Source organism: Lepisosteus platostomus, chromosome 16 (assembly GCF_059453375.1).
Source record: "Lepisosteus platostomus isolate fLepPlt1 chromosome 16, fLepPlt1.hap1, whole genome shotgun sequence".
Lineage (NCBI taxonomy): Eukaryota > Metazoa > Chordata > Actinopteri > Semionotiformes > Lepisosteidae > Lepisosteus > Lepisosteus platostomus.
Genome location: NC_142626.1, coordinates 8,477,954 through 8,503,491, shown reverse-complemented (window position 1 = coordinate 8,503,491; position 25,538 = coordinate 8,477,954). Strand labels below are relative to the sequence as shown.

At 39.1% G+C, this 25,538-nt stretch overlaps 1 protein-coding gene across 1 annotated transcript; it reads right to left on the bottom strand.

Moving 5' to 3' along the window:
- Positions 1-290: 290 nt before the first annotated feature.
- LOC148646809 (interferon-induced protein 44-like) lies at positions 291-25,082 on the bottom strand. The gene is made up of 6 exons (XM_088609381.1): positions 24,891-25,082; positions 24,549-24,782; positions 7,882-8,034; positions 4,795-4,966; positions 1,714-1,814; positions 291-1,091 (listed from the first exon to the last, which is right to left on the bottom strand). The coding sequence occupies exons 1-6, from the start codon at positions 25,080-25,082 to the stop codon at positions 909-911; spliced, it is 1,035 nt and encodes a 344-aa protein (XP_088465507.1). The 3' UTR covers positions 291-908.
- Positions 25,083-25,538: the final 456 nt, after the last annotated feature.

Here is a 25,538-nt window from a genome sequence, read left to right as displayed (position 1 = left end):
GGCTGCATCTGTACTTCAGAGTACAGTACTGTAAAATTCATGTATTGGCAGCCTGCTTCTTTAAAACCACTTAATATAGAATCATGTAACTACAGGGATTTTATGGTATATCAAAATAATAACCAATATATAATGCCTTTTCTGAATGATATAAAAAATATTAATATATGAATATAATTCATACGGCACATAAAGGCATTACAAATCAAAATACTGTGAAATACATATAGTCCAAAGGGGGAATTTTACTACATCAAAGAAAAATGACTTCACAGGCAATAAACAGGAGATTTATATTGTGGACTTTGATCTTTTTAATGTACTGTATCTGGTTTCACAGAAATTGTCAGGAAGACTAGAAATTTCATGGAGTGACTATGAATTAAAAAAACAAATTGTTAATATTGCAATTTTCATTATATTGCTTAAGAATGCACAGCTCAAAACATTAATATCATTTTAGTTATTACTTGTAAAATGTTGGTGTAAATAATTGCATCTACATGAAGGCAGACTGCAAGAAAGCCAGTAATAGTTAATATATGGAAATCTGTGGATTTTACACACTACCTGTTCTCTACTGGTCCCTCCCATCCAGGTACTGACCAGGCTCACACCTACTGAGCTTACTGCTTGATTAGTGATATATACTGTAGTATCTGCTACTTTATATCTTGCAATATAGCAGAACCTAATACAAGATTTAATTCTAATTAGCATTAGGTGGTTTTAATTCTCATTTTTATTAATATTCTCATATAGAGACATTTTTAGCTTACATTGTCAAATTTCTAATTGATATATGAGAATATCAGAATAAACAAGAAACTAAATTGAGTTAATAAAGCTGTTCAGATATCTCTCAGTGAAATTTTAAAATGTAATACATAATTATTAATACTTTACTACTATTTCTTAAATTTCTTTTGATCCATGTTTTCTAAGTGGCAGTTTGCAAATCTGAGTATCTGCAGCAGTGCCGTCAGGGCCAGGACATCAGTGTCATCTTTCAGGCTGGTTTCCACACAGTAGTTCTTCAAGGGAAGAATGCAGTTTATAGGAATGCCCAATATCTGACTAGCCTTTTCTATCTGAAATATAAAGAAAGTGGAGATGAATGCAAAATAAATAGAATGTCCAAGTCAAAGGAATTTTACTTTAAACATTGTCAAAGACTAATGACACATCTAATGATAATGTGAATAAAACCACACACATTAAAATCATGAAAATCTGAAAGAAAAAACAATCAAATATCTCTCTCTATATATATATTTGTATCTATTTTCTGTGAATGCCAGATCTGCAGATCGTGTTATGCAGGGTGACTAATAGTGTGCTGTCCAGACTCTGCTCTCCTTTCTGTTGTGAGAAAATACTCCAGTGCCAGCCCTGCGCCAGCAAGCCATTCCTGTTCCTTAATAACACATCTTATTCATGCCTGCTGTGGCTCACTCAAAGGCCTGTTAGCCAACTCAGTCTCAATCTAAAAAGATCCCTTAACTTCAAAGCTCTTACTGTCTTACTGTCTCCTTCCAGCTGGATGCCGACTGATTATGAAGCACATTAGCAAAGTAATTTAAACTTACCACAATATTGTAATACGGTACAAAACTTGTAGGATTTTTTAAAAATATCTAGGTCAGGATTTGCCTTCTCTTGAGAAGTTAATACATTTATTTTAAATCCCACTGCAGCAAAGTTTAAAATCACCTGTGTTTTGATGTATCTGCTCCTGTACACCTTCTGGAGATTATTTCCTACCAATGGACAAGCTTCATCCACCTTAGTTAACAGCACAACCTGGGGAATACCTGCATAAACAAAATACATTAGTTTTTTTATCAAACCTTCCTTATGCAGAGGTTAAGATTTCAGAGACAGGAAAATGGCAAAAATGGAGCTATTGTTGATTATTGTTTCTGATTTTCTTCCAGGCAATTTGATTTTATACATTGTCTTTTGGTGCTTCACTCATTCGATATTAGGATATTTTCCGGATCAGTCTATCAGGTGTAGTGAATCATATTTTTTGGGCTGTGTAAGGTAAGGCTACACTTGTCATTAAATCCTTGGAATACTTTATACAAATATTTCTTTTATTTGGGGCATTTAATACTTTTATACATTTTTTATTTTGTTTTTCAGATGTAGTGAAAGTGTTGTCTGTACTGTTTAGATTGTATTGTGTTGTGTTTACTTTCATCATTTCACACTGATGGAGAATGTTATCCATCATTATATTACTGGATCAAGAGCACTGAGTACAATTTCTTTCTCAATTTTATTTGACAGTGTTTTAGATGTTGTTGTGAATCTGTGTTTTACCAAGCAGTTTAATAGTGCTAAATGGAAGTTCCCATTTTATTACACCATCGATCAGGTGTAGAATAATTTGGTGCATGTGTGTAAATGGTTGTTGCTATTTTTTAAAATTGCAAAACCTAATGTCCTCATAACTGCTTTATTTATTCTCTTGGCTACAAAACTGTCCATACATCATTACAACTATTTCAGGGTTTAAATTCAGTTTAGGTTGATGGCCACAGCAAAGTAATTTTAAAACTTTCCTTTTAGACAGGACTCTTTCACTTTAACAGCTGTGATGGTACTTACCTCCAGGAGTGAGTGAACCTTAAGGGCTACTACAGTGGTGGTCTACAGTGTGTGGATTCTGAACTATTGCTGTGCAGTGATTGCAGTCAGTCTGACCCAAAACTTTATTAATTCCTTTCATCATTACAGTACAGCCAAATATCTTCTTTTGCAGATTTGTACAGATTGCATATGATATTATTTAGATTTAATGATATTCAAAAATACAGTATAAAAATTATAAAGAATTTGAGAGTATCTTCTATGATACTAGAGGTTTTCATGAAATCCACTGTAGTTTCTACAAATTAATGTCTTAAACAACGTTTACTCCTATTCAAGCACTAAAAAGGTATACTTGTACTTATTTTTAAAGAATTCCTCCTTAATGTTGCTGTGAGCTTCTAGAGGTCACTGTTGAGGAATAAAACAAGGCAATTCCAGACAGAGATAAGTGTTTGACAAATTGCAGTTCACTGCTTGCAATATATTATTCAGAAGCAGCCAATTACAATTGTTTTACTTGTAATTTTTAACTTTTTGAGAGATATTGTTACGAACCGCATTCCTACGTTCACCTCTCCCCGCCAACACTATTTATATTTATACCCCTCACTCCACTCAGTCCCAGCTCACTATTAAGAATAACCTTTGGCTTTCTCTTGTGTGCGTTTACTACTCTCGACCTGATTTCTGGGTACCCAACCTAGTTTTTTCTCCGGCTTCTACTTAGACTATTTTTGATTTGGATACTCTCGACCTGACTCTTCTAATACTCGGCCTAGCTTTTCTACCGCGACTATGACTTTTGCCTTTTGCCCTTGGGATTTGGATACCAAACACTAGCTGCCTACAGTCTCAGTGGCACATAGGGTCCAGCCAGGTACTCTTAAACGACAGCCGTGACAGATATTATCTTGTTTGCTTACAGTAAGTCTTATCAAATAGAAAGACATAGAATACAGTTTGATAATTTTAATGTTACACATAATTATGTAAAAGGGTGTGTGTTCATTGAGTCTCTTAGGAGTTTTTACAATGAGGTCCCGGCTGTCATCCAGCTTGGGAATCCATAACCGTTGTGAATTGAGGGGTTGGTGAGCTACAGCTGTGGTAGTTCTATATAAAGTATATGGCCTGTCTGACTTCACTAGAGAGACTTATGTTCTAACTCATGGAACAAGGGAAACAACGGGAAAAACTTATCCTTAAGTGCATGCACGTTGGTGGAAAAGTCTCCCACACCTGTCAGAAATGTTTATTCTGTGTGTTCTCATCAGTTAGAAATATGAAGAATATACTAGCATATAAAATACTGGCATGATGCAGGCTGGTGTAGTGGCTGGTAACTACGGAAAAACGTTGTGTGTATGTTCGTTGGGCAGCTGGTGTTGTTGATTTTGATGCTACTGAGAACCAGAGCAGACAGATAGTTTTGTTTGTAGGTTCTGCACCCAGTATGCTGTGAGCATTATTATGTCACTGAAGAGATGAAGCTGAAAGTCAACACTGTCCACTGGGGCTCTGAGGGACAGCCTGGTGAGAGCAGACTCATAGACAGCAGAGGTTACTGGCTGTACTTGCCATCGATGAGGCCAGTCTGAACAGTGGAGCAGCTATAGGTTGCAGAAACCTCATAGTGGGTTTGTGTGCTGAGGAGACACCAGAGAAGAGGGTGGATTAATGGCTGAGGGATGATGATCAAAGACATTCAGATGTTCAGGAGGTCTGGTGAGCAGGCTGTGTGTAAAAATGGCGTACAGAAGACAATAAAGCACTGGTGAGGCTCAGCTTCAGCTTCAGTCACCACCGATATGTGGTAGATAAGTTAGTCCCACTGCCTGGAGTGAAGACAGGGGAGATGTGAATTCTGCTCTTGGCTCTGACAGTGAACCAGAGTGAGCAGAGAGAGAGCAGGGAGTGTGGCCAGAAGAACCCTGGCTGTGTTTCAGAAGAGTGAAGTCGGGTGTGTTGGAGAAAGAGAAGGATCCCGGCAGGGGGGAATTAATAAATAAATATTAATCATTAGCAGATGTGCAGAAATGTAACACTTAGTATGAAAACTGTATCAAATTTAAGAAACATTTGAACAAAATAACTAGTGTACAGTACTTTGAGGTGTCCCTGAGAGCTCCACACTCACTAGTAGATTGTTACTGTATTGGTCGACATCAATTTGAAACATGATAATTTTCTTACCAATGTCAGAGGCTTTTGATCTGATTTCTTTCAGAACGTTCAGAACACGATTTTCCATAATGCTCAGCTGATCTGCTGCCATGACGTAGACAAGACAGTGGGCTGTGTCGTTCACAGTGGGATCCTTATTGTAATATGGAGATTGATCACTGAGTGGTTTGATTGGATTGAACTGGTAGAGAGAAAGAGAATGGAAATGTAATGAGCAATATAGCTCTCTTTTCATTACTCTTAATACTTGTTTTTTCTCTTGAGACCTGAGCTCCTCTTAAAACCTGAACCTGTACTCTGAGCTATGGTATACTGGCCATATACAGTACACACGAAGGCAGCCTACTGCAAACTAGAACAGAGGCAGTCCTTCCTGGCTTGAATGTGCATCTTCAATCTTGTAAGAGCACCTGATTAAATCACAAGGTTGTAGTGGAGTCTGCTACTTCTTCTGGACCTGGAACCAGCGGCTTCTCCTACATCACTGAGAACAACCTTAACAATCCTAGACACCTTTTCTCCACCATCAATAGACTGTTCAAGACAAACCTATCTACTACATTATGGGCTTCATCCCAGCTTTGTAACATTCCTAGAATTTCTTTTAGTCTGAAGACAACATCTGGCATCATAGTGTTTGCACCAGCGTTATACTGCTCTACCTCCTCCCTGCATGGCTGTTGTTGCTGGTTCTCCCCTTTCTAGTTTTCACCCTATATCTACTCTTACTTCTTTTTCTGGCTAAAACTTTAGAATGCACTGTTACAATTCAGTTATATCTCATTACAAATAACCTTTTTAAAACCTTCCAATTTGTTTTCAGACAATAACACAGCACAGGAAATACCCCTGTCAACCCTTGTTACTGAAGGGCTCTGTACTGCTCCCCCTACGATTCTGCATGTTCCCAACTGGTCAGTTATTAACATCACAGGATTTGAATGATCATTTCTGTTTAGATGATACTCAAATCTAAGTCCATACTAAACCTCACACTGAAGTAGCTGTGTCTGTACAACCGTTTTGCGCTCACCTGGATTCCTATCATTATGAAAGTCTGTTGACAATGGGGATTCTGGTGACAGGGAAAGGGCTGAATGATCTGGAAGCCGCTAGTCTGGGCTCTGCATGGTAGTGGCACAGGGCTATTGGTCATCAGCAGCTGGGATCTAAGTGACAGCTGCTCCCAGCAGCATGTTTCTGAGCACTGGTTTTAGGGACCACACCATCCTAGAAAAGGTGGGCCACACATTATCCACTCACATTTTCTTAGGTAGGCTGCCTCACCTACTGGGGCATTGAGCCTGGTGAATGAAAACTTTACAACAGTAATGTGTCAATACGACTAGCAATATGGATCATAAGGACTCTTTTGGATAGCAGCTATGGCATGGATAGACCCAAACACAGGGCTGCACTCATAACAGCAGAGTTGAAACATTGTAATATTGATATTGGTGCTCAAAGTGAGACCAGACACGCAAAAGGACTAGAACCCCACTTCTAAGGTTCTCAAGAAATACTAAGAAGAGTGGAGGAGAAATGTACAGAATTTTCTGCAACAATTTCAAAATAAGTATTGGATATCCAAGGTGTGATGCCCTGATGAGCTCCAGTGCTCCTGCACCTTTAATCACCACAGTGCATTCCACACGTGGAAGGAGCTCATCAGGGCCATCGCTAATGAGATCAGGCCAGGCATACCAGCCTTGTTAAGAACCTCACACACTGGTATATTGAGTGAGAATGTGTGTTTGTTATATGTTTCATGTTCTCCAGGGGTTATCCTTTAGTGTTTTCCATTCGCAGCCTTCCACTTCCTGTTTTGCAAATGCTATCACCACTAACTACTAGTCACCCCCTCCTATCTCCATCCCAGACCCGACTGCTTCCCCTGCACATCTCAGATGCCTGCTGTTCTCCTTTCTGCTTGCCCATTAGTACATCCACTCATATCATAAACTCTGCAATCTTCACCGCTAATCAGACTCTGAGGACAATTACTTCACCGTGACCCTTTTTTTTCCTATGAGTCTGGTATAACACAAGGCACATGAAATACAGAAGCATGCAGACAAATATGAAATGCTAATGTCTATGACAACATACTGTACATAGCTATCTCTCTCCCATTAGGAGCACAGATTAATCTATTTAATAAACGGTCAAAGAAAAATAGTACAGAATTAGAGTAACCATTTCCATGTACTCTTAATCCAAACCAACTTCTCAGTTTTGGGAAATCTTCAAATCCTGCCCTCCATCCAGGGTCTTGATCTCCCAGTCACCTTCTCCAAGGTTGATTATGCCATCAGGTCTCACAAAAATTACAAAACTCCTGGACCTGACTTAATCCGAACTGAAATGGTGAATATCGGAGGTTATGTTGCATCAGAACCATTCATTGCTTCATTGTGGAGACAAGGACGTATTCCACATCAATGGAGGGATGAAAACATTATTAGCATTTATATAAAGAAGTCTGTCAGATCCATTTATGGCTACAGCAGGAGGATATCTCTCCTCTCAGCTGGTGGCAAAGGTCTGGCGATGGTCACGCTTCACAGACGTATTGCCACCATAACTGAAGAAGTGCTTCCTGAAATGGTGTGCTTGCCCCAGTCCTATTTAACATCTTCCACCTGTGAGTTACATAACTCCTGCGCAAGCATATGGTTGTAGAGAGTGGGGTATTTTTTAACATTTGGTTGAACGGGAACCTCTTTAATATCAGATGATTCCAAAATGCCATTAAGCTAAGATCAGAATATGTACTTGAGCTCCAGTATGTTGATGATTGTGCTGTTGTAGCAAACACCCCAAAAGCACTGCAAGCTACACTTACAACAGTTGTACAAGCATACAGTAGAATCTTACTGTTCGTCAAAATTACAGAGACAGAGGTTTTGTATCAGTGGTAATCCAGAGCTCCACCTAAATTACCTGCTTTTAACCATTCCTGACTCGATACTTGCTAATGTGCCTCACTTCAGATTTCTCTCCAAGACCTCTGTCTAAAGAGGCTATTGTTGAAACAGATTTTCCCAGAGCAGTTATATTCTGGTGGAATGTTTATGCATTGTGAGTACAATTTACCATGTATCCATCTTTCATATGGCCTTTCATCGCACTTATGAAGTCATCTGGACGTGTCACAAATTCTGTATCGATTCCCATGATGTCATAGATAACAAAAGGGAGAACTCCATGTCCTCCATTTGCACGGTCCACTACATAGAATGGTTTAAACTAAACAGAAAAGACAGAAAAACAAAAACTATAAATTCTGAGAGAATTATCCCCATTGCACAGATAAATCCCCATCACCACAGATAAAATTTAATTACCGCTTTTACAGATGCAGCGATTCAAAATGAGCGGTAAAAACCCGCGGTGCAGTAACCAACCCGCAGGGCAAGTGATTGGCTGGCCAAAATGACCGACAGGGGCACTCGTGGTGCATTGGTTGGTAGTGAAAAGATTTAATCATTTAATGTCTTTACTGTGCACATTTCAATCCGCTTAGTTTTGAATATTTATATGGAATTTTACCACTAAAGGGAAGTTTTAGTAGCTGAGCATAAAAAGAATAGGAGCATACTGTAACGCGTGTGAAGGCCATAAACGATATTAATTTTGGAACATAAACATACAGTATATAGCTGGTCTTGGTACTTTAAAGAAAAAAATACACACCAGTATTCCATTTCTCCCTAAACATTGTAAGCTTCGAAGTCTTTAACTAACGTGATACCGGAGTCAACAAGCATACTTTTAGAATTTGATTAAAAGGGAATATAATATGGAATCGCGTATCTCAAGAATTTAATAACGGTATGATTATATCCGTGTGCTGCGACAGGGCTGTGTAGGGCTGTTTCGCCTGCCTGTTCATGCAAGCTGTCTTGTAGCCTACTGGTCTAGGTGCGTAACTACCAACTGGCAGGTTGTGTGTTTGAATCTGGCTGGTGCTGGACTTTTCTTTTAACAAACATTTCTTCGAAAAAATAGGTAAGCGATATTATGGACAATCAATTGACTTTTATATTTCAAAATATCATTCATCTCTAAATAAACTTTATTTTATATAGCGTTTTAAGCGAATAGGTAATTAGATTGCTCATAAACCTAATCGCTTTTTCTACATAAACAGCGTGATTGCTCTCTGAAAATGCTTTTCCTTTATTTTTAAAGTAGGCTCAGATTTCAACTATAGATCGTATTATTATAAACTTTCTTGGATTAATGTATTTTATGTAAACCATGTTTGCTATTAATTCATTTAGGGCTAAAATACGTTCATTGTCTTCCAATCGAGTCGAGTTGACATTGGAAGCCTGCCACACCCAGACTGTTAAACCAACGCATTAGCACGTCAAAACCCATTGAGCCAGTATTGGCTTTAGTATTCCCCCCTTCTCCCCTCAATTCAATTCAATTCAAGGTGTTTTATTTGCATGACAGATGGGTGCAAGCAGTGTTGGGTATGTATATTGTAACGCTTACGGCAGACAGGCACTGTGTAAGAGCCGACGCACCAGAGCAGCGCACCGAGGGAGCATCTGCATTTATAACTTAGTTTTTAAAATTAGTCAAGCAATATGAAGCATCTCCTTTTACTTAGTGCCTGAGCATAAAAAGAATAGGAGCATACTGCAACGCGTGTGAAGTCCATAAACGATATTAATTTTGGAACTTAAACAGTATATGGCTGGTCTCGGTACTTTAAAGAAAACATACACACCAGTATTCCATTTCTCCCTAAACATTTTAAGCATTGAAGTCTTTAACTAACGCGATACCGGAGTCAACAAGCATACTTTTAGAATTTGATTAAAAGGGAATATAATATGGAATCGCGTATCTCAAGAAATTAATAACGATATAATTATATTCATGTTGCAAAAGAACTGCAACGGACATAAAAACTCCCTTGCTTTTAAAAGAACGTTCATAATTTCTAACTACGAAAATGCCAGGTGAAAGGATTTGTAAACATATTTTGTTAAAGCAAGTCAGTTTTTTCCGCAACACATAAAATACATTTTTCCAAGAAAGTTTAGCCTTTGTCACTAATGAAACCACTAAATAAAGACATAAATATAGAAATCTTAAGATTTGTTTTATTTAATGTTGGTAGCAGGATGAACTGTCAGAGTGTATATTTTGTCACAGAGTTGCTGCAAGATGTTAACAGTGAAAAAGGTATTTAGAAATGAGTTATTTCAAGATGAAAATTGTCAGAATAATTGCAAATCTAGCAGGATAGAGAAAGCACAGAAAACTGGCAGTTAGATTGATCAGATTAGTATGAAAAGTCATTTAGCAAAGGGAATGAGAAGAGTGACAAACTTGTATACTTTAGATCTTTTTTTCTGAACCAGGGAAAATCTGATCATGTTTCCCTATAACAATAATAAAAAACTTTATTTGATATATCACCATTAAAGGTGGCATCTCAAAGCAATACAGTAGATGTAAAAACAGATAAAAGGACCACAGATTACAAAGTAAATGCATATAAGAAAGACAAGCAGTTAGAGGTGCTACCAAAATTAGAAAATGAAGCAGATACAGACACTAAGTCTTCTGAAAAGAAAGGTTCTGAGGTTAGATTTAAACTGGCCCTGGTGTGTGTGCCTTTTTTGAGGCCTGTTTAATTGTGTCTGAAGTCTGATGTTGTAAATTTTATTGTTAAAAAGATCCATGAAAATGTCACTACTAAAGTTAGCTGGTACTGTTGGTATTGTAAGTGGCAAGTAGAGCTCATATTTTAGATTTTGTGTAGTTGCTGGCATTGAACTGTGTGTTGGATGCACATGAATTGAAGGAATGGGCAAACATAGCTGATGCGGATCCACAGAGCCAGCATATTAAGATGTTTATAATTAGAGGCAATTTGTTTAAATAACTAGGTATGGATACTGATGTGCAAGAGAGGTGGAAAGGCTGTTTCCTTAAGCCAGCACTATAAACTGTTTTATTCTCAGTGAGATGCTGTCATTTCATAGTGGGTTTCTAACACTGTGTATGGTTCCATCCACACAGTGCCTTTACTTCCATTTCTAATCTCTTTATCCAGTACAGAGGATTTGGAGCCTATCCCAGTAAGCAACGGACACAAGGCAGAATACACCCTGGACATAGCGCCAGTCCATCACAGGACAGACAGACACAAACACACACACACCAGGGCCAGTTTTCCCATAAACCAATTAACTTACCAGTATGTTTTGGAGTGCGAGAGGGAGTCATATCACACATATGGAGAAAAACCATGTAACCCAGAGAGAACATGTAAACCCCACACACACAGGATGGCAGGAATTGAACCTAGGACCCCAGTGCTGCAAGATAGCAATGCTAACCACTTTGCCACCATTATAAATGGATGGATATCTTAGTTATCTTTCTAGTTCACAAGTTTGCATGCATAATTTAATTTTGAAAGCCACTGAGACATCAGGTACTACTGCTGTATTTATGAAAAAGAAACAAAACAAAAAACATACTAACAACTGTGCCATCCTACTCCTTAGTTAATACATTTTATTATTCATAAACAGTTAACATTGTTAGCAAAATATTTTGAATTATATTTAACCCTATTTTTTCTTTAGTTTTGTATTTAACTTATTATATGATAGTCAGACTTAATGTATATTTGAACAATGAAAATATATTTTTACAAGATTTTACATTAAGCACTTAAAATTAATATGGTTAATAATAGTAAACTGTAACATGCTGTAACAAGATCGGTTAAACTGCGAAGAAAATGCTTTCAGAGAAAATGTTTCAGGTGTGAAGAACATAGATCTCCAATGCAATTTCAACCAAACCTGTTCCCACACACCCTGCCCCCACTACCATTAGAATATACACAAAGCACTCAAATCTTTCGAGCTAATGATCAGGTGACCCGAAAGAGAGCGAGAGAAACACCAAGGGGTGCGGAACTATTTACATGGAAAACGGGTGATCTCCTCAGACTGTCCGCCCGTTTCACTGTTACCTGGATACCTCTTTATTTAGAACTCACTAACACTGATTTGTAGTTTAGAAGGATTCAAGTAGGGTTTTAGATGAAAGGCAGCGACCTTAATCAAGCCCAAATCATAATTGAACCCATTCAGAGCCTACATTACATTTTAGCGTTTCATTCTGAGCAGAAGACACTCACACCTGAAGAAGGGGGAGGTGTTTTTCGCTAGAAATCTCGCCTGCTTCTACTTTACAACCGGAGTGCTGGCTGTGACGAATTAAACCGGTTTTACAGGTTTCAATCACAGACCATGTGACATGGGAGTCAGGAAACTAACACACAGCGCCACCGGATTCGATAACGCTATAAAAACGCTATAAAATAATGTGACTTGGCACAGAACAAGTTTACAGCACAGTACAATCATAAATGCTGACCATGACTTTAGAAGCATAAATTGCCTTACACTCAATTTAAACACAAGCTGTCTTTAGCCCTCTAAGCTGGTTCATACAGAAATGTAGAGATCCAGGCTCGGAACACACAGCTTCATTAGCGAATACATATGCAGGACAACTAGAGAAGACGTTTTACAGAGGATGGATTTTTAGAAACATCCCATCAGTGACATCACTGAAGTCAACTCCTACAGTAGGTACTGTAACTGTCGTGTGGATAGTTTCACAAGAATCAGACAAAGGTTTAAGCATCGCTTGTTCTAGATAAAACTGCAAAAAAAAAACAACAACCTATAATGTACTTCTTTGCGGCTCTGTTTGCCCAAATCATATATTCACAACGTGAAATCTAGAAAATAATATTACGCAAACAAAATCCGCAATATGGAAACAGAACCTGTGTAATTGTTGATAGATGATGTACTCGTAACATTTTTTCAAGATGAACTACAACATTTAAAAAATGACTTGTATGTACTTGATATCTCTAATCAATCCACGGGTTCCAGCACAAACGAAACTAAAACGCATACCGTTTCGCGCTTCTTATTAGTTGCTCAAAAGTAATTTGACCGTATGAAATGCATAATATAAACCTAGAAACATATACGTGAGCAGTACTTAAGCACTGTAGTATCGGTGTTAAGACATTCCTCTCAAATACTGTAAATCAAGTTAAAAATATCTCAAGACCGATTCTGGTCATAATGAAACCATGTTTCGTGTATGTTTTCTTTAAAGTACCGAGACCAGCCATATACTGTATGTTTAAGTTCCAAAATTAATATCGTTTATGGCCTTCACACGCATTGCAGTATGCTCCTATTCTTTTTATGCTCAGCTACTAAGATTTCCCTTCAGTGGTAAAATTAGATATGAATATTCAATACTTAAACGGGCACAGTTAAGACATTAAATATACATATACATACTGTATACAGTACAGTTTGCATACGGTAATATGTTTATGTTCCTAAATCAATCTCTTTTATGAGCATATGAAAGGCATGGTGAATCGATTCTCAAAAATTACTGTACTTTGCATGATTGGAAACAAATGCGTGATTGCGAAATGCTGTGGTGTTACTTTTAGAAAGACGGTCAATGAAAAAAAGAATGTGGACCAGAGCAATACTTTGAGTTTACACTTACAGCTTGTCCAAGGTCATTCATTATTAATACTATTAGTAATATCTTCATTAAAGACTTTGATGGCGACAGCTCAAAACATGAGAGGTTGAGCTTTATTAGCTCCACCTTGTGGAAATTCTGGATACTATTATTTTGCTTGCTGTATTATAGGAGAATTTACGGTAACGCGCGGTATTTACCGGTAACTCGCAGTAGACTGCGTACAGCGTACCGCAAAATAATGCGGTATCGCCAGCGCATTTTGAATGGCTGCATCTGTAATAATACGATCTATAGTTGAAATCTGAGCCTAAATATAAAGATGTTACGACCCCAAGTGTCTAGGGGAAAAGGGGTGTAATATTTAGGATAATTCTTTTGGAAGCAGGTGGGTTTTGGTGAGGGACTAGGAAGCGTGATAACAAGGGTAAGGAACTAGAGTGGTGCCAAAGGAAAGAAAATAAACAAAATGGAGCTGGCTAGGACAGTGAGGGAAAGCTAATCTGACTACAAAAGAAAACCCGAAACACACGGTCTTCGGCGTCTTCAACACCCTAGCTAACCTGCACTGACTACCCAAAACCATACAAGACAAATGGCACTCACCCGTACTAAACTAGTGTACTAATACAAAATCAACTACGTGTGTAAGTGTACCCAACAACCTAAACTAACCTCATATACAAAAGTTCACACAAAAACACAAGTGAACCAGGAATACAAATAAGGGAAAACAAGAGTAATCAACAGGAGCAGGGTACAAAAGAACACAAAAGTTGAACATGTAACACTGGGGCAAGGTAATGACAAAACAAGGATGAACACACAAACAAACGAAAGTACAAAGAAACTAACGTAAAACCAACAAAACAACAAAGCCGAAGCTATACGAAAATACACACACACAAAGCAAAACAAACGAAGCCGAAGCAATAACCAGAAGCCGAAGCAATAACCAAAACCAAACGGGACCGAAGTCAAACAAAAGGCCTCTCCTTGCTGAAAACCTCCATGTTATATAGTGAATAAAATGTGTTCTGATTGGCTGAGGGCTGATTGATGATGACATCATATTGAAACAGTGGTGTGATGGTTGGCCAATGGGGAAGGGAGAACAATCAAGGGTCAGCAGTGTGGAACATAGAAAAAACACACACAGAACACACACTGGGACGTAACAAAAGAAAAAGCATTTTCAGAGAGCAATCACGCTGTGTTTATGTAGAAAAAGAGATTAGGTTTATGAGCAATCTAATTACTTATTCGTTTCTTATTCGAGACTTTCTGTAAGTAAGAATTCCATTGTACCAGTACCAGTTACATATGGCAATAAAGTTCAAGTTCAAGTTCAAGTTCAAGTTTAAAACGCTATATTAAATAAAGTTTATTATTAATTTGCTGGACAGAGCGGTGAACATTATTATGGATAAGACAAAGATAACGATCCTGATCAGTTTAGAAATCTGTGTACGCTGTAAGGTTTTTACTTCTTAAACTTTTAAAATACACGTTTCGAATAGAAAGAAATCATCTTCCTGGTACAGTATGTACAGTATAGCAAACCAGCACGTCTTTTTTCTCCAATCAGAGGGGTTAGACGCTCGGTTAAAAGCAAAGGAAATTGTCTGTTATAGTGGATATAAAAACAAAAGTTCGCTGGCATTATATCCTAGAAGACATAGATCGGCGCCAGACCGGGAGAATGCCCGCAGCGTAAAAGAAAATGCCTGATGAACTGGGGATTGGACAGTTTCCAAGTGCTTGTACAATCGATGGAAATGTTCAAATAAATGTGCAAAAGAAATAAAATAATCATTTATTTCTTTATCATATTGGCTAGCTAATGTCCTCTCTTTGCTAGTAAGTGGCTGTGTTTCTGCGTTGGGTAGCAACGGGTGACTGTTCTCAGGCAGAAGATGTAAACAGCTTAATTTTCGTGTTAAATAATTTTTAAAAATTAAAATTCATTCCATACAGCAATTGCATATTTGGGTACCGTTTCATAAAACTTTCATGCTTAAAATGTTTAGGGAGAAATGGAAGACTGATAATGGAATGGAATGGAATGAATGATAAGTGTCACAGTTTAAATCATTTTCGTAGTTAGAAATTATGAAACGCTCTGTTAAAAGCAAGGGAGTTTTTATGTCCGTTGCAGTAAAAGAAAATGCCTGACAAAGTAGGGCTTGGACAGATTCCAAGTGCATTTTTGCAATTTACGTTGCATTGTCCATTGTGCTGTTGTAATACAGTTTAAAATAAGTCTAAACTGTATCAGCTTTATTTATGGGTTGCAATTTAGAAAAAGTCAAAAACTGAAATCAAAATGCAATTTAGAGCTTTCTGGCAAGAGGAGACACCCAAATTAATAATGTAACATGCCACTGTTTGTGCATGAACAAAGTTATACTGCTATTTCCTTAGATACGTGATTAAAAAAAATACATTTTTTGAATCCACGGCAGAACACATTCCATAAGATTCAGTGCTTTTATATATCGCCTTTAAAGGTGGCTTCTCAAAACGCTTTACAGGATAAAAACAACAATAACAGCAACAACAACAATATTGTATTTCATTGCACTTTGAAAACCAAGTAATAACTTAACTATCTGTGCAAACGTTTTATGATATGTCACTGTTGTGAATGTCTGTGGAGTGTATCTTATTTGCCTGTCTGTCCTGGCTCTCTCGCTCGCCCTCCCCCCTCTCTCCCTCAATTCAATTCAATTCAAGGTGCTTTATTAGCATGACAGATGGGTACAATCGGTGTTGGGTATTAACTTTGCTTTGAGATTCCACTTTTAAAGGTGATATTTAAAATCAAGGCTTTAACTTGCTTTAACTCCGCAATGTATTTAAAAAATAAAAACGATTACAATCTAATCTTTCCACGTTTGATCCCAAGATCCCAAGAAAAATAAATCTAAACGGGGAGAAAGCTATGCTGAAAGTTTATTAAGATACTTAGAAGACAAAGATATCAATTTATGTTGCATTTGTCTGATTGTGAATCAAAAAACACATATATTTAAACCCCCGTTTGCGATTTGAATCAAAATGCGATTTAAATCAATATAAATGTTTATATTGTAACGCCTAGGTGACTATTCATTGTTATTAAAATAACTTAAATTCGATCATGTTGTGATATTTAGAAATATAAATTTGTTTAGTGCGAGTGAGGTTTTATTTAATCTGTGACCAAGGGAAACGTTTCATTTTTTCAAAGAAATGTTTTTTAAAAAGAAAGTCATGGTTCCACAGTGGGATTCAATCACAGACCATGTGACATGGGAATCAGGAACCTAACCAACAGTGCCACCGGCAAGGTCACATGCAGAGTGCTGAAAAAGCACTACAGAAACATTATCAACAGACAATGTACAGCGTGTACTATTCTTGTGTTGCGGTACATGAATATAATTACATCGTTATTAATTTCTTTAGATACACGATTCCATATATTATACATTATACATTATATTCCCTTTTAATCAAATTCTAAAAGTATGCTTGTTGACTCCGGTATCACGTTAGTTAAAGACTTTGATGCTTAAAATGTTTAGGGAGAAATGGAATACTGATGTGTATTTTTTCTTTAAAGTACCGAGACTAGCCATATACTGTATGTTTAAGTTCCAAAATTAATATCGTTTATGGCCTTCACACGCGTTACAGTATGCTCCTATTCTTTTTATGCTCAGCTACTAAGATTTCCCTTCAGTGGTAAAATTCAATATCTACAACGGGCACAGTAAAGACGTTTACTGTAAATCTGTCTACGACAGACCAACGGACCACGAGTGCCCCTGTCGGTCAACCAATCACATACCGCGGTACCGAGCGTCATCGTGCGTCACAATGCGCGACACCATAGCCAATTACCTCCGGTAAGTGTGTGTACCGCGCATTTTGAATGGCTGCATCTGTAATACGTGTCAGCTCTTTTGCCAACGGTAAATAAGGTTCTACAAAAATAGTGTGGGGCTTATCTGCTTTAGCAATCCGCAAGCTTGCATTTTTCCTCATTTCCGTTTCAGGAGTCTGTCTCAGAAGTTAAAAGAAGTTTTTATTTCATATGCATGGGAACGAAACACAGAGACACTCAATGTATTTTTCTCAAATTAACCTAGAACAGTTCTTAAATATTTTTCTGTTATCTATCATGCTTTCCTGCGCTCACAAGATTGCCAGCGTTAGTAGCACGCATTTCTATGCATTCCTGTGTTTACAACATTGGCATTGTTTTAAAGTCACACACATTCTCCTACCTCCCTATTTGCTGGAGATAGCTTTTTTAAAATACAATTGGTCACTTATGTTCATAGAATGCGTTTTTATAGAGTGGTATAGAATTACATTGTAGCTCTGTGTCCAATCAAGTATTAGCACGTGCTGTATCGTAGTACGTAGGCTGCGTTTTCGACATGTATTAAAATAGAAAATATGAAAACCCGTCCCGATTTTTCAGTGCACACAACAAAGTTCCAGGGTCATATGGCGTACCAGCTTGTGGCGCTCTGCGTACCACTCCTGATACCTTTAGAGGTTTTAGAACAAGATGCATAATGCTGTTAATTGCATCATCAGTGCCCCACCGGTGTTTATATGCAAACTGATATGGATCCAGTATAGTGTTCACTTCAGAGCACAGCATGGATACCATAATCTTCTCAAAGCATTTAATCACAACAGACGTCAGTGCTACTGGCCTGCAGTTATTGTTATCTGAGGGACAGGGCTTTTTGAGTATTGGCACAATTATTGCTTTTTTCCACACGGATGGAACAAAGTGAGAGTCAACTGACTTCTAAAAGATAGGACACCATGCTGGTGTTAATTCCTCTGCACATTTTTTTAAAAGAGAGGCAGTGATGCCATCAGGGTCTGTTGCCTTTTTCGCACATATGTGCTTGAAAGATTGTCTGATCATCTGTGGACTTATTACAAGCCTACCAGCACTACTGTCAGCTGTAATAGTATCTAATATACTGTCACATCCACCAGAGAGGTCCTGTGTCTCAAACCTCAGATAAAAGTCATTCAGCTCGTTTGGTTTAGCCAGCTCATCCATTGTATGGAAGCTCTTCTTTGAAGAATTCATGTTTGTGACTATTTTCATTGTTTGCCACAAACTCCTGGAGTTCATTGTTTTAAAGTCCCTTTTCATTGTCTCCTTAAGTAAGCAAGTACTTTACATAAATGAAATGAGATATGTATATATACAATATAAACAGATCTCTGTATGCTGTAGAAGACAAAGCACAGGACAAAAAGGAACATATGTGGAAGTACATTTTAATCCAGGAACAGGAAACATTTTTTGTACAGAAAATTGTGGGAAAATAGAACAAGCTTTCTGGCCATGAGGACTCCCCTCCACCACCACGAGTTGTATCCATTACCATGATGGCAGGTAAACTGCACCAGTACGCTCCCCACACACCAGCTCTCAGTGGGGAGGAAATCGGAGTAATGAAGCCAGTTCAGAGATGGGGATTATTAGGAGGCCATGATTATTAAAAGTCCGGGGGAAATTTGGCCCCAATAAACACCCTGGGATTAAAAAAACACAGATTCAGGATCTTGGCTTTATTTCTCATCTGAAAGACAGTAACTTTTTAACAGAATATTGTTTCCATAGATATACTGTGGCATTAGGACCCACACAGATCGCAGGGCGAGCTTCCCCTTCTATTCAGAAAGGTACTGTAACCTGTGCTTTGTAAAGTTCTTTTTTCAATTTAACAGTCCAAATTTTTGGATGCAGCTCATATTAAGATACATATGGTGGTGAGACAACTGATGTTAATTATTATATATATAATTATTGTGATAGAATGGTTTTTGACTGGACAGCACAGTTAGGATGTACCTGGGAGTCTTATAATAAACTAAATGTGTAGGCAGCGATAATTAGATAATTAGTTGATAACTAGCTGATAATTAGTGCAGACAAGAGAGCAGGAGTGTCTCTTTGGTGAAAGGACCAGTGGAAATAGAGACGGAGAAAGGATACAAGATATATTTACACAGTTGTTATTGTTTGGATGTTTTGAGGTTTGTGACTTGCCCTGGCTTATTTCTCTTTAGGGAAATAATTATTTAAAATGTAGTTGCTGTGGGACTCCAGGAGTATGTTGTTTTGATTGTTTTATTTCTATATATATTAATAATAAACTTTATTTTATATAGCGCCTTTAAAAGTGGCTTCTCAAAGCACTTTACAGAATGGCAACAACAATAAATAAAAAGAATACACAAGTTAAAACACAATTACAATATATAGAGGAGACCGTGGATGGTGGTACTAAGAAAAGCAGAGGGGTGAAGAATGGAACCAGTTAAGTAAAGGCTTTTCTAAAGAAGACAGTTTTGACTCTGGATTTGAAGGAGTTTAGAGAAGGCGACTCTCTGATATCCTTGGGGAGAGAGTTCCAGAGCTTGGGGGCATAACAGGAGAAGGCCCTGTCAACCATACAGTTTAGAGGGGTTTTGGGGACAGTAAGGAGACCAGAATTAGAAGAGCGAAGATTGCGAGGTGGGGAGTAAGGTGATAATAGTTCAGACAGGTACTGAGGTGCCAAGCCATCCAGAGCCTTATAGGTGAGCATGAGGATTTTAAAGTCTACACGGAATTTGAGGATAGGAGTAATGTGATCATTTGCACTAGACCTGGTCAGGAATCTAAATTTTGGACATACTGCAGGTTGTTCAAAGTAGATTTATATACCCCAGCGAGTAGAGCATTACAGTAGTCAATTCAAGAGAACACAAATGTGTTGATCAGCTTTTCAGCCACAGTTAGTGATAGCATAGGGCGTAGCAATATTTCTGAGGTGAAAAAAAGATGTTTTGACAATATGCTGCACATGTGGGTTGATTGTTAAGCCAGAGTCGAATATAACCCCAAGGTTTTTCAATTTTGATTGAAACTCAAGTACAGAACCATCTACAGATAGGGTTACAGGACTGGCTTTACGAAGTTGATGGGGGGTGCCAATAAGCATGACTTCAGTCTTGTCGCAGTTAAGATGAAGGACGTTTTGAGTCATCCAAATGTTTATGTCAGAGATGCAATACGATAGAATAGAGACAGCCACATCAGTGTCAGGTCTGGTATGGATGTATATTTGAGTATCGTCAGTATAGAAATGAAAGCTGAGGCCATGTGATCTTGAAAGTTGACCAAGTGGAAACATGTAAATGCTGAAGAGCAAGGGGCCCAGTATTGAGCCCTGAGGAACACTAGACTTAACAAGACCAATTTCAGACCTATACCCATTAAGAGAGACAAAGTGACAGCAATCAGTGAGGTAAGATTTGAACCATTTGAGAGCAGTGTCAGAAAATCCAAACACAGTCTCAAGAGATCAAGAAGGATGAGTATAGAAAGACAACCAGAATCAGAAGCTATTAGAAGATAGTTAGTGACTTTGACCAGGGTAGTTTCTGTGCTGTGAAGTTGACGGAAGCCAGATTGGAGGGGTTCGAAAAGGTTGTTTGTCATGAGGTGGTTATGTAACTGAAGTGTAACAGCACGTTCTAGAATTTTGTTAAGAAAGGGTAAGTTGGAGATGGGGTGAAAATTGTTAAGGTTGTTAAGGTTAATTGTTAATTGTTAAGGTTATATCAAAGAGGATGTCACCAGCCTGTTGACAGTAGGAAGACTGACTATAAGTGTAACTTTGAATAAGACACTTCATCAATGGGACATTAGTATATTGAGATGAATGAGTGCTACGTTTATGTGTGACCTGTTTATTCTATTTAAATAACATGTAGTGACACCTAGGGGGGATACTGAGAACTCACAGTGAGCTGGTATTTGGACTTGATTATAAATCTTTGGACAGGTAGGTAGGTTTACGTTCCTAAACCCACTAACATCTTACTTACTTGATATGTGCATGCTTAGTGTTTTCCACAATATTACATGTAATCACTTTTCAGAGTATTTGATTTGAGTAGGTGATCACCATTGTCTCCTTGTGTTGGTTCCTTGCATTCCTGAGTTTTGGTTTAAACTCTTTTTGCAGTAATTTCATTTGCACTTGATCCTTGTTTTAAAAAGCGAGTCTTTTACGGTTGATGAAGTTTATCACATCCTTAGTTTTATATGGTTTATTATTTGGGTACACTGTTATGCTTTTCTTGGGTATGACACTGTCCACACAGAAATTAACGTAGTCTGTGACATTCTCTGTTGCCTCATTAACCTCTAGGTTATGAAATATCTCCCAGTCCTTACAAAGAAAACAAAGAAAACACCCTATTAGCATCTCAATACTATCATCTGTCCATACAGTTACAGTCTTAGTAACAGGTTTGCTGCTCTTGAGAGTTGTCCGGTAAGTGGGGATGAGGTGAACAGTATTGTGATCAGAGTTAGACTGAGGCGGTTTGGCTTTGGTGGTATAGGCTTGTTTTATCTTGCTGTAGCATTTGTCTAGAACTCTGTTACCTTTCGTTCCACATGTGACATCAGACCCATGCAATGCCATATCCAGTTTACAGTGGTTAAAATCACCCAAAATAAACATGGGAGCTTCTGAAGTCTGCTGGGGTTGCTCATATAAACAGTCGGGTACCTGAGTAGCAGCAGCCACTGTATTTCCACTGGGAGGAAGGTAAACCGCGCATATAATAATGTTACCGAATTCTCTCGGAAGGTAGAAAGGCCTGAAACTCAGGCACAACAGCTCAAGATTTTTATTGCAGATAATTTTCCTCAAGAGTATTGTCTGCACCACTTATCGTTCACAAAAACACAAATACTACCACCTCTGCTTTTCCCAGATGTTTCAATTCTATTAGAGCAAACATGGGAAAACCCCTCAGTTTCCACAAGAGAGTTCCACAAGTCTTGTTGAAGCCAGGTCTCAGTAAAGATCATCATACAGTGATGTAGGCGAGGAGACGGTGGATGCTTATCCTCTACATCATAGGAATCTGTTGTTTCATTGTAAGAGGTTTGAAGTGAAATCAAGAGTACTTGAGGAGCATGTGAGGCCATCTGTCAAAAAGCTGAAGCTGAACCGTAAGTTGACCTTACAAGTAGACAATGACCCAAAACACTAAAGCAAATCCACAAAAGAATGGCTCAAAAAGAAGAAATGGAGGGAATAGTCAAGTCAAAGCCCAGATCTTAACTCCATAGAAATGCTGTGGGGGAACTTGGAGCGGGCAGTACATACAAGAAAGCCCTCAAACATCACACAGTTGATGGAGTTCTGTAAGGAGAAGTGGGCAAAAATGTATCCAAGTTGATGTAGGAAACTGATAGACAATTACCTAATGCCTATAAGAAGTGATTTCTGCCAAAGGGGGCAACAACAGCAATTGAAGCTAGGGGGTGTACTTATTTTTTCCGCAGCAGACAATTGCATTTCATTGTTATTTGTTAAATTAGATCACCTTTATCTATCAGTATTGTTGAAATGAAGATCAAATATCCATACATGCAAATATGTTGAAAAACACACACCTTTTCATGGGTTGTACTTACTTTTTCACAGCGTAGCGGAGCTAGTTCGGATACGGTGACGTCATCGCCCTCACTGTGAGTAGAAGGGACCTCAGCTGCCTGGGATGAGGGAGGTCTCCTTTAGCTCATGCAGCTGGTTCCCTGTTGTGTAACACTGGATACCTGGGTTTGCGCCCCAGGTGTTGCGGGATGGAACGGGTGGCAGGGGGCACGACACCGCACAGAACCATGACGGTCACAACAGCACTGTATATTAATGTTATATCCTATCCATCCATTTTCTAATTGCTGATTTCAATTCAGGGTCATAGGAGAGCTGGAGCCCATAACAGCAAGCAATGTTTTCAAGGAAGAATACACCGTGGATGGGGCACCAGTCCATTGCAGAGCAGACACAAACACAGACACACTCACACCACGGCCAATTTTCCCAGAAACCAATCAAGCAATCAGCATATTTTTGGACTGAGCACCTGGAGGAAAGTTCATACAGATCATACCCCAGGTACAGAATTGAACCCAGGTTCCCAGTGCTAACAACTGCAGCACCATGCTGGCCATGTAATATTCCATGTTGCAATAAATTAACTTCTAAATATATCTAAGTTAATAAATTGAAGAGTAAAAACACAAAAATATATAATCCTAAATATTGTAAACGTTTTTTTTTTAATTCTTAAAAGAAGAAAAACAAAAAGTACCTTTTCTGCGTTTTTAAATATCAAATGAGTTATCTGAAAAACTGTGTGCAGTAATTCCATTCCCAAAGACTGAGGACAAACGTAACTATTCAGGTTGTAGAATAAGTTTCTAAATGGTAAACTTGACTTTGCACAGGTTAGAAGGATCAGATGAAGCAGAAACCTGGAAACTCTAGCTCTAGATGTTTCTTGCTCTGGTACAATTCTGATCGAATTGAGCCAAAAGCAACACAGGGCCACAGTGATGATAACGATGGCCACAAGATGGAGACAGTTAAACTGTGGCCAGTTCTCATTTTGTCAACTCAAGTCTCTCATTGTTGGTGCATTTTAGACATATTTTTTATAAATCCTTTGTTCTTTTTTCATTATCACAGACATATGACAATTGTGTATTTGTATAGTATTGTAATGTTGTCGGGTTCGGCCAGGATTGACGCATTAATTCAGACTCTCGTTTAAAAGAGAAACGTCACTTTTATTTTTCAGATGGGCGTCCAGCACAGCAAGCATAACCACAGTGCCCACATGCAAGCAGAGAAAGAGAAAAAGAGAGAGAGCGAGAGAGCCAAAAAGAGAGAGAGAGAGCACAACACACTGGGGTATATTTGGGTACAGTTACATAGGGATAAGGTGGAAATTAGGTACAAATATAAAAGGGGTGCAAAACCTTATATAGGTGCAAAATAGCAGGGAACTATTTACACGAGTCTGGGCGATCTCACCACTCTGTACACTCATTTTACAATGGGTCAGCTGCACTGGTCAGTGGCATTCCTAATCCCCACCCTGGCCTGACAATTCCCATCCTGCCCCTCGCCTTGTATTCCAGCTGGGCGCTCTTAAGATGCAGTGCCAGGCGAAGATGCTACACTGCTCCCACCTGAGTATAGGGGGGATACGTCAAACACACAATCCTCCAGCCTACATGGTAACCGGAGAGTGCACCCAATGCGTAGAGGTGGAATCTGGCAGTCTGTCCTTTCAGCTCCCCCGGCCAGTGGAATCTGGACCAGGATGCCCCACTCCCAGTCCGGAGCCCCCTCGCTAGCCCTGAAGGGAGCCAGGCGGTCTCGTTGCAGGACCACCACCCTCCCTTGCTTCCCGAACCAGACACGGTAGAAGACCTCCCCCATGACCTCCAGGACATCCCCAGATCCCTCCCACGCCAGCGCCATCTTCGGGCGGAGGCCCTTGCAGCACCATGGGTTGTCGATCCAGATGAGGTCGCCCTGCAGAGCAGATCGTAGAACCACTTCTGCCATACACTCGCCTGAGTCAGGCAGCTCCGGGCAAAGCTGTGTACTCACAGCATCCTCAGGTCACACTCGTAATCCGGCCTGGTTGGCTGTGCCAGCACTCCTCCCAGCAGCGAACCGATTGCCAAATCCACCTGGGTGCGCATTTTTCGACCAAGCATGACTGAGGTCGGGCTGCATAGCGGTCTGGTACACGTAGAGAGCGAGGGGTAAGGGGTAGTGCCAGTCCCGCTGGTGCCGTGAAACCAAGGTGGCCAGCTGAGGGGAGAGCATCCGGTTAAAACGCTCCACCAACCCGTTGCTCTGGGAAAGCAGCAGGGTAGTCCACGTTTACAGCTTTACTGGTAATGAGGACTCCTCTCCACCACCACCAATGTGCAGCCCCACCTGGATGATGCAATGGCAGCCATAGTGCACCAGACCGCTCACCACACATCAGCTATTAGTGGGGAGGAGAAAAGAGTGATAAAGCCAATTTATATTATTATTAGGATTATTAGGAGGCCATGATTGGTAAGGGACAATGGGAAGTTTGGCCAGGAAGCCGGGGTTACACCCCTACTCTTTTCGAGAAATGTCCTGGAATTTTTAAGACCACAGTGAGTCAGGACCTCAGTCTTATGTCACATTCGAAGGATGGCACCTTTTTTACAGTATAGTGTCCCTGTCACTATACTGGGGCATTAGGACCCACATGGAATGCAAGGTGAGCGCCCCCTGCTGGCCCAA

Bases quoted from the DNA above. Each gene is read 5' to 3' on its own strand.
- LOC148646809 (XM_088609381.1), bottom strand. From the start codon at position 25,082: ATGCTCTCCCCTCAGCTGGCCACCTTGGTTTCACGGCACCAGCGGGAC. The intron at 8,035-24,548 runs GCCGGGGGAGCT...TTTTCTGTTTAG, and splicing joins TCCTGGTCCAGATTCCACTG to TTTAAACCATTCTATGTAGT. The intron at 1,092-1,713 runs GTGATTTTAAAC...TTTATATTTCAG, and splicing joins GCAGATACATCAAAACACAG to ATAGAAAAGGCTAGTCAGAT.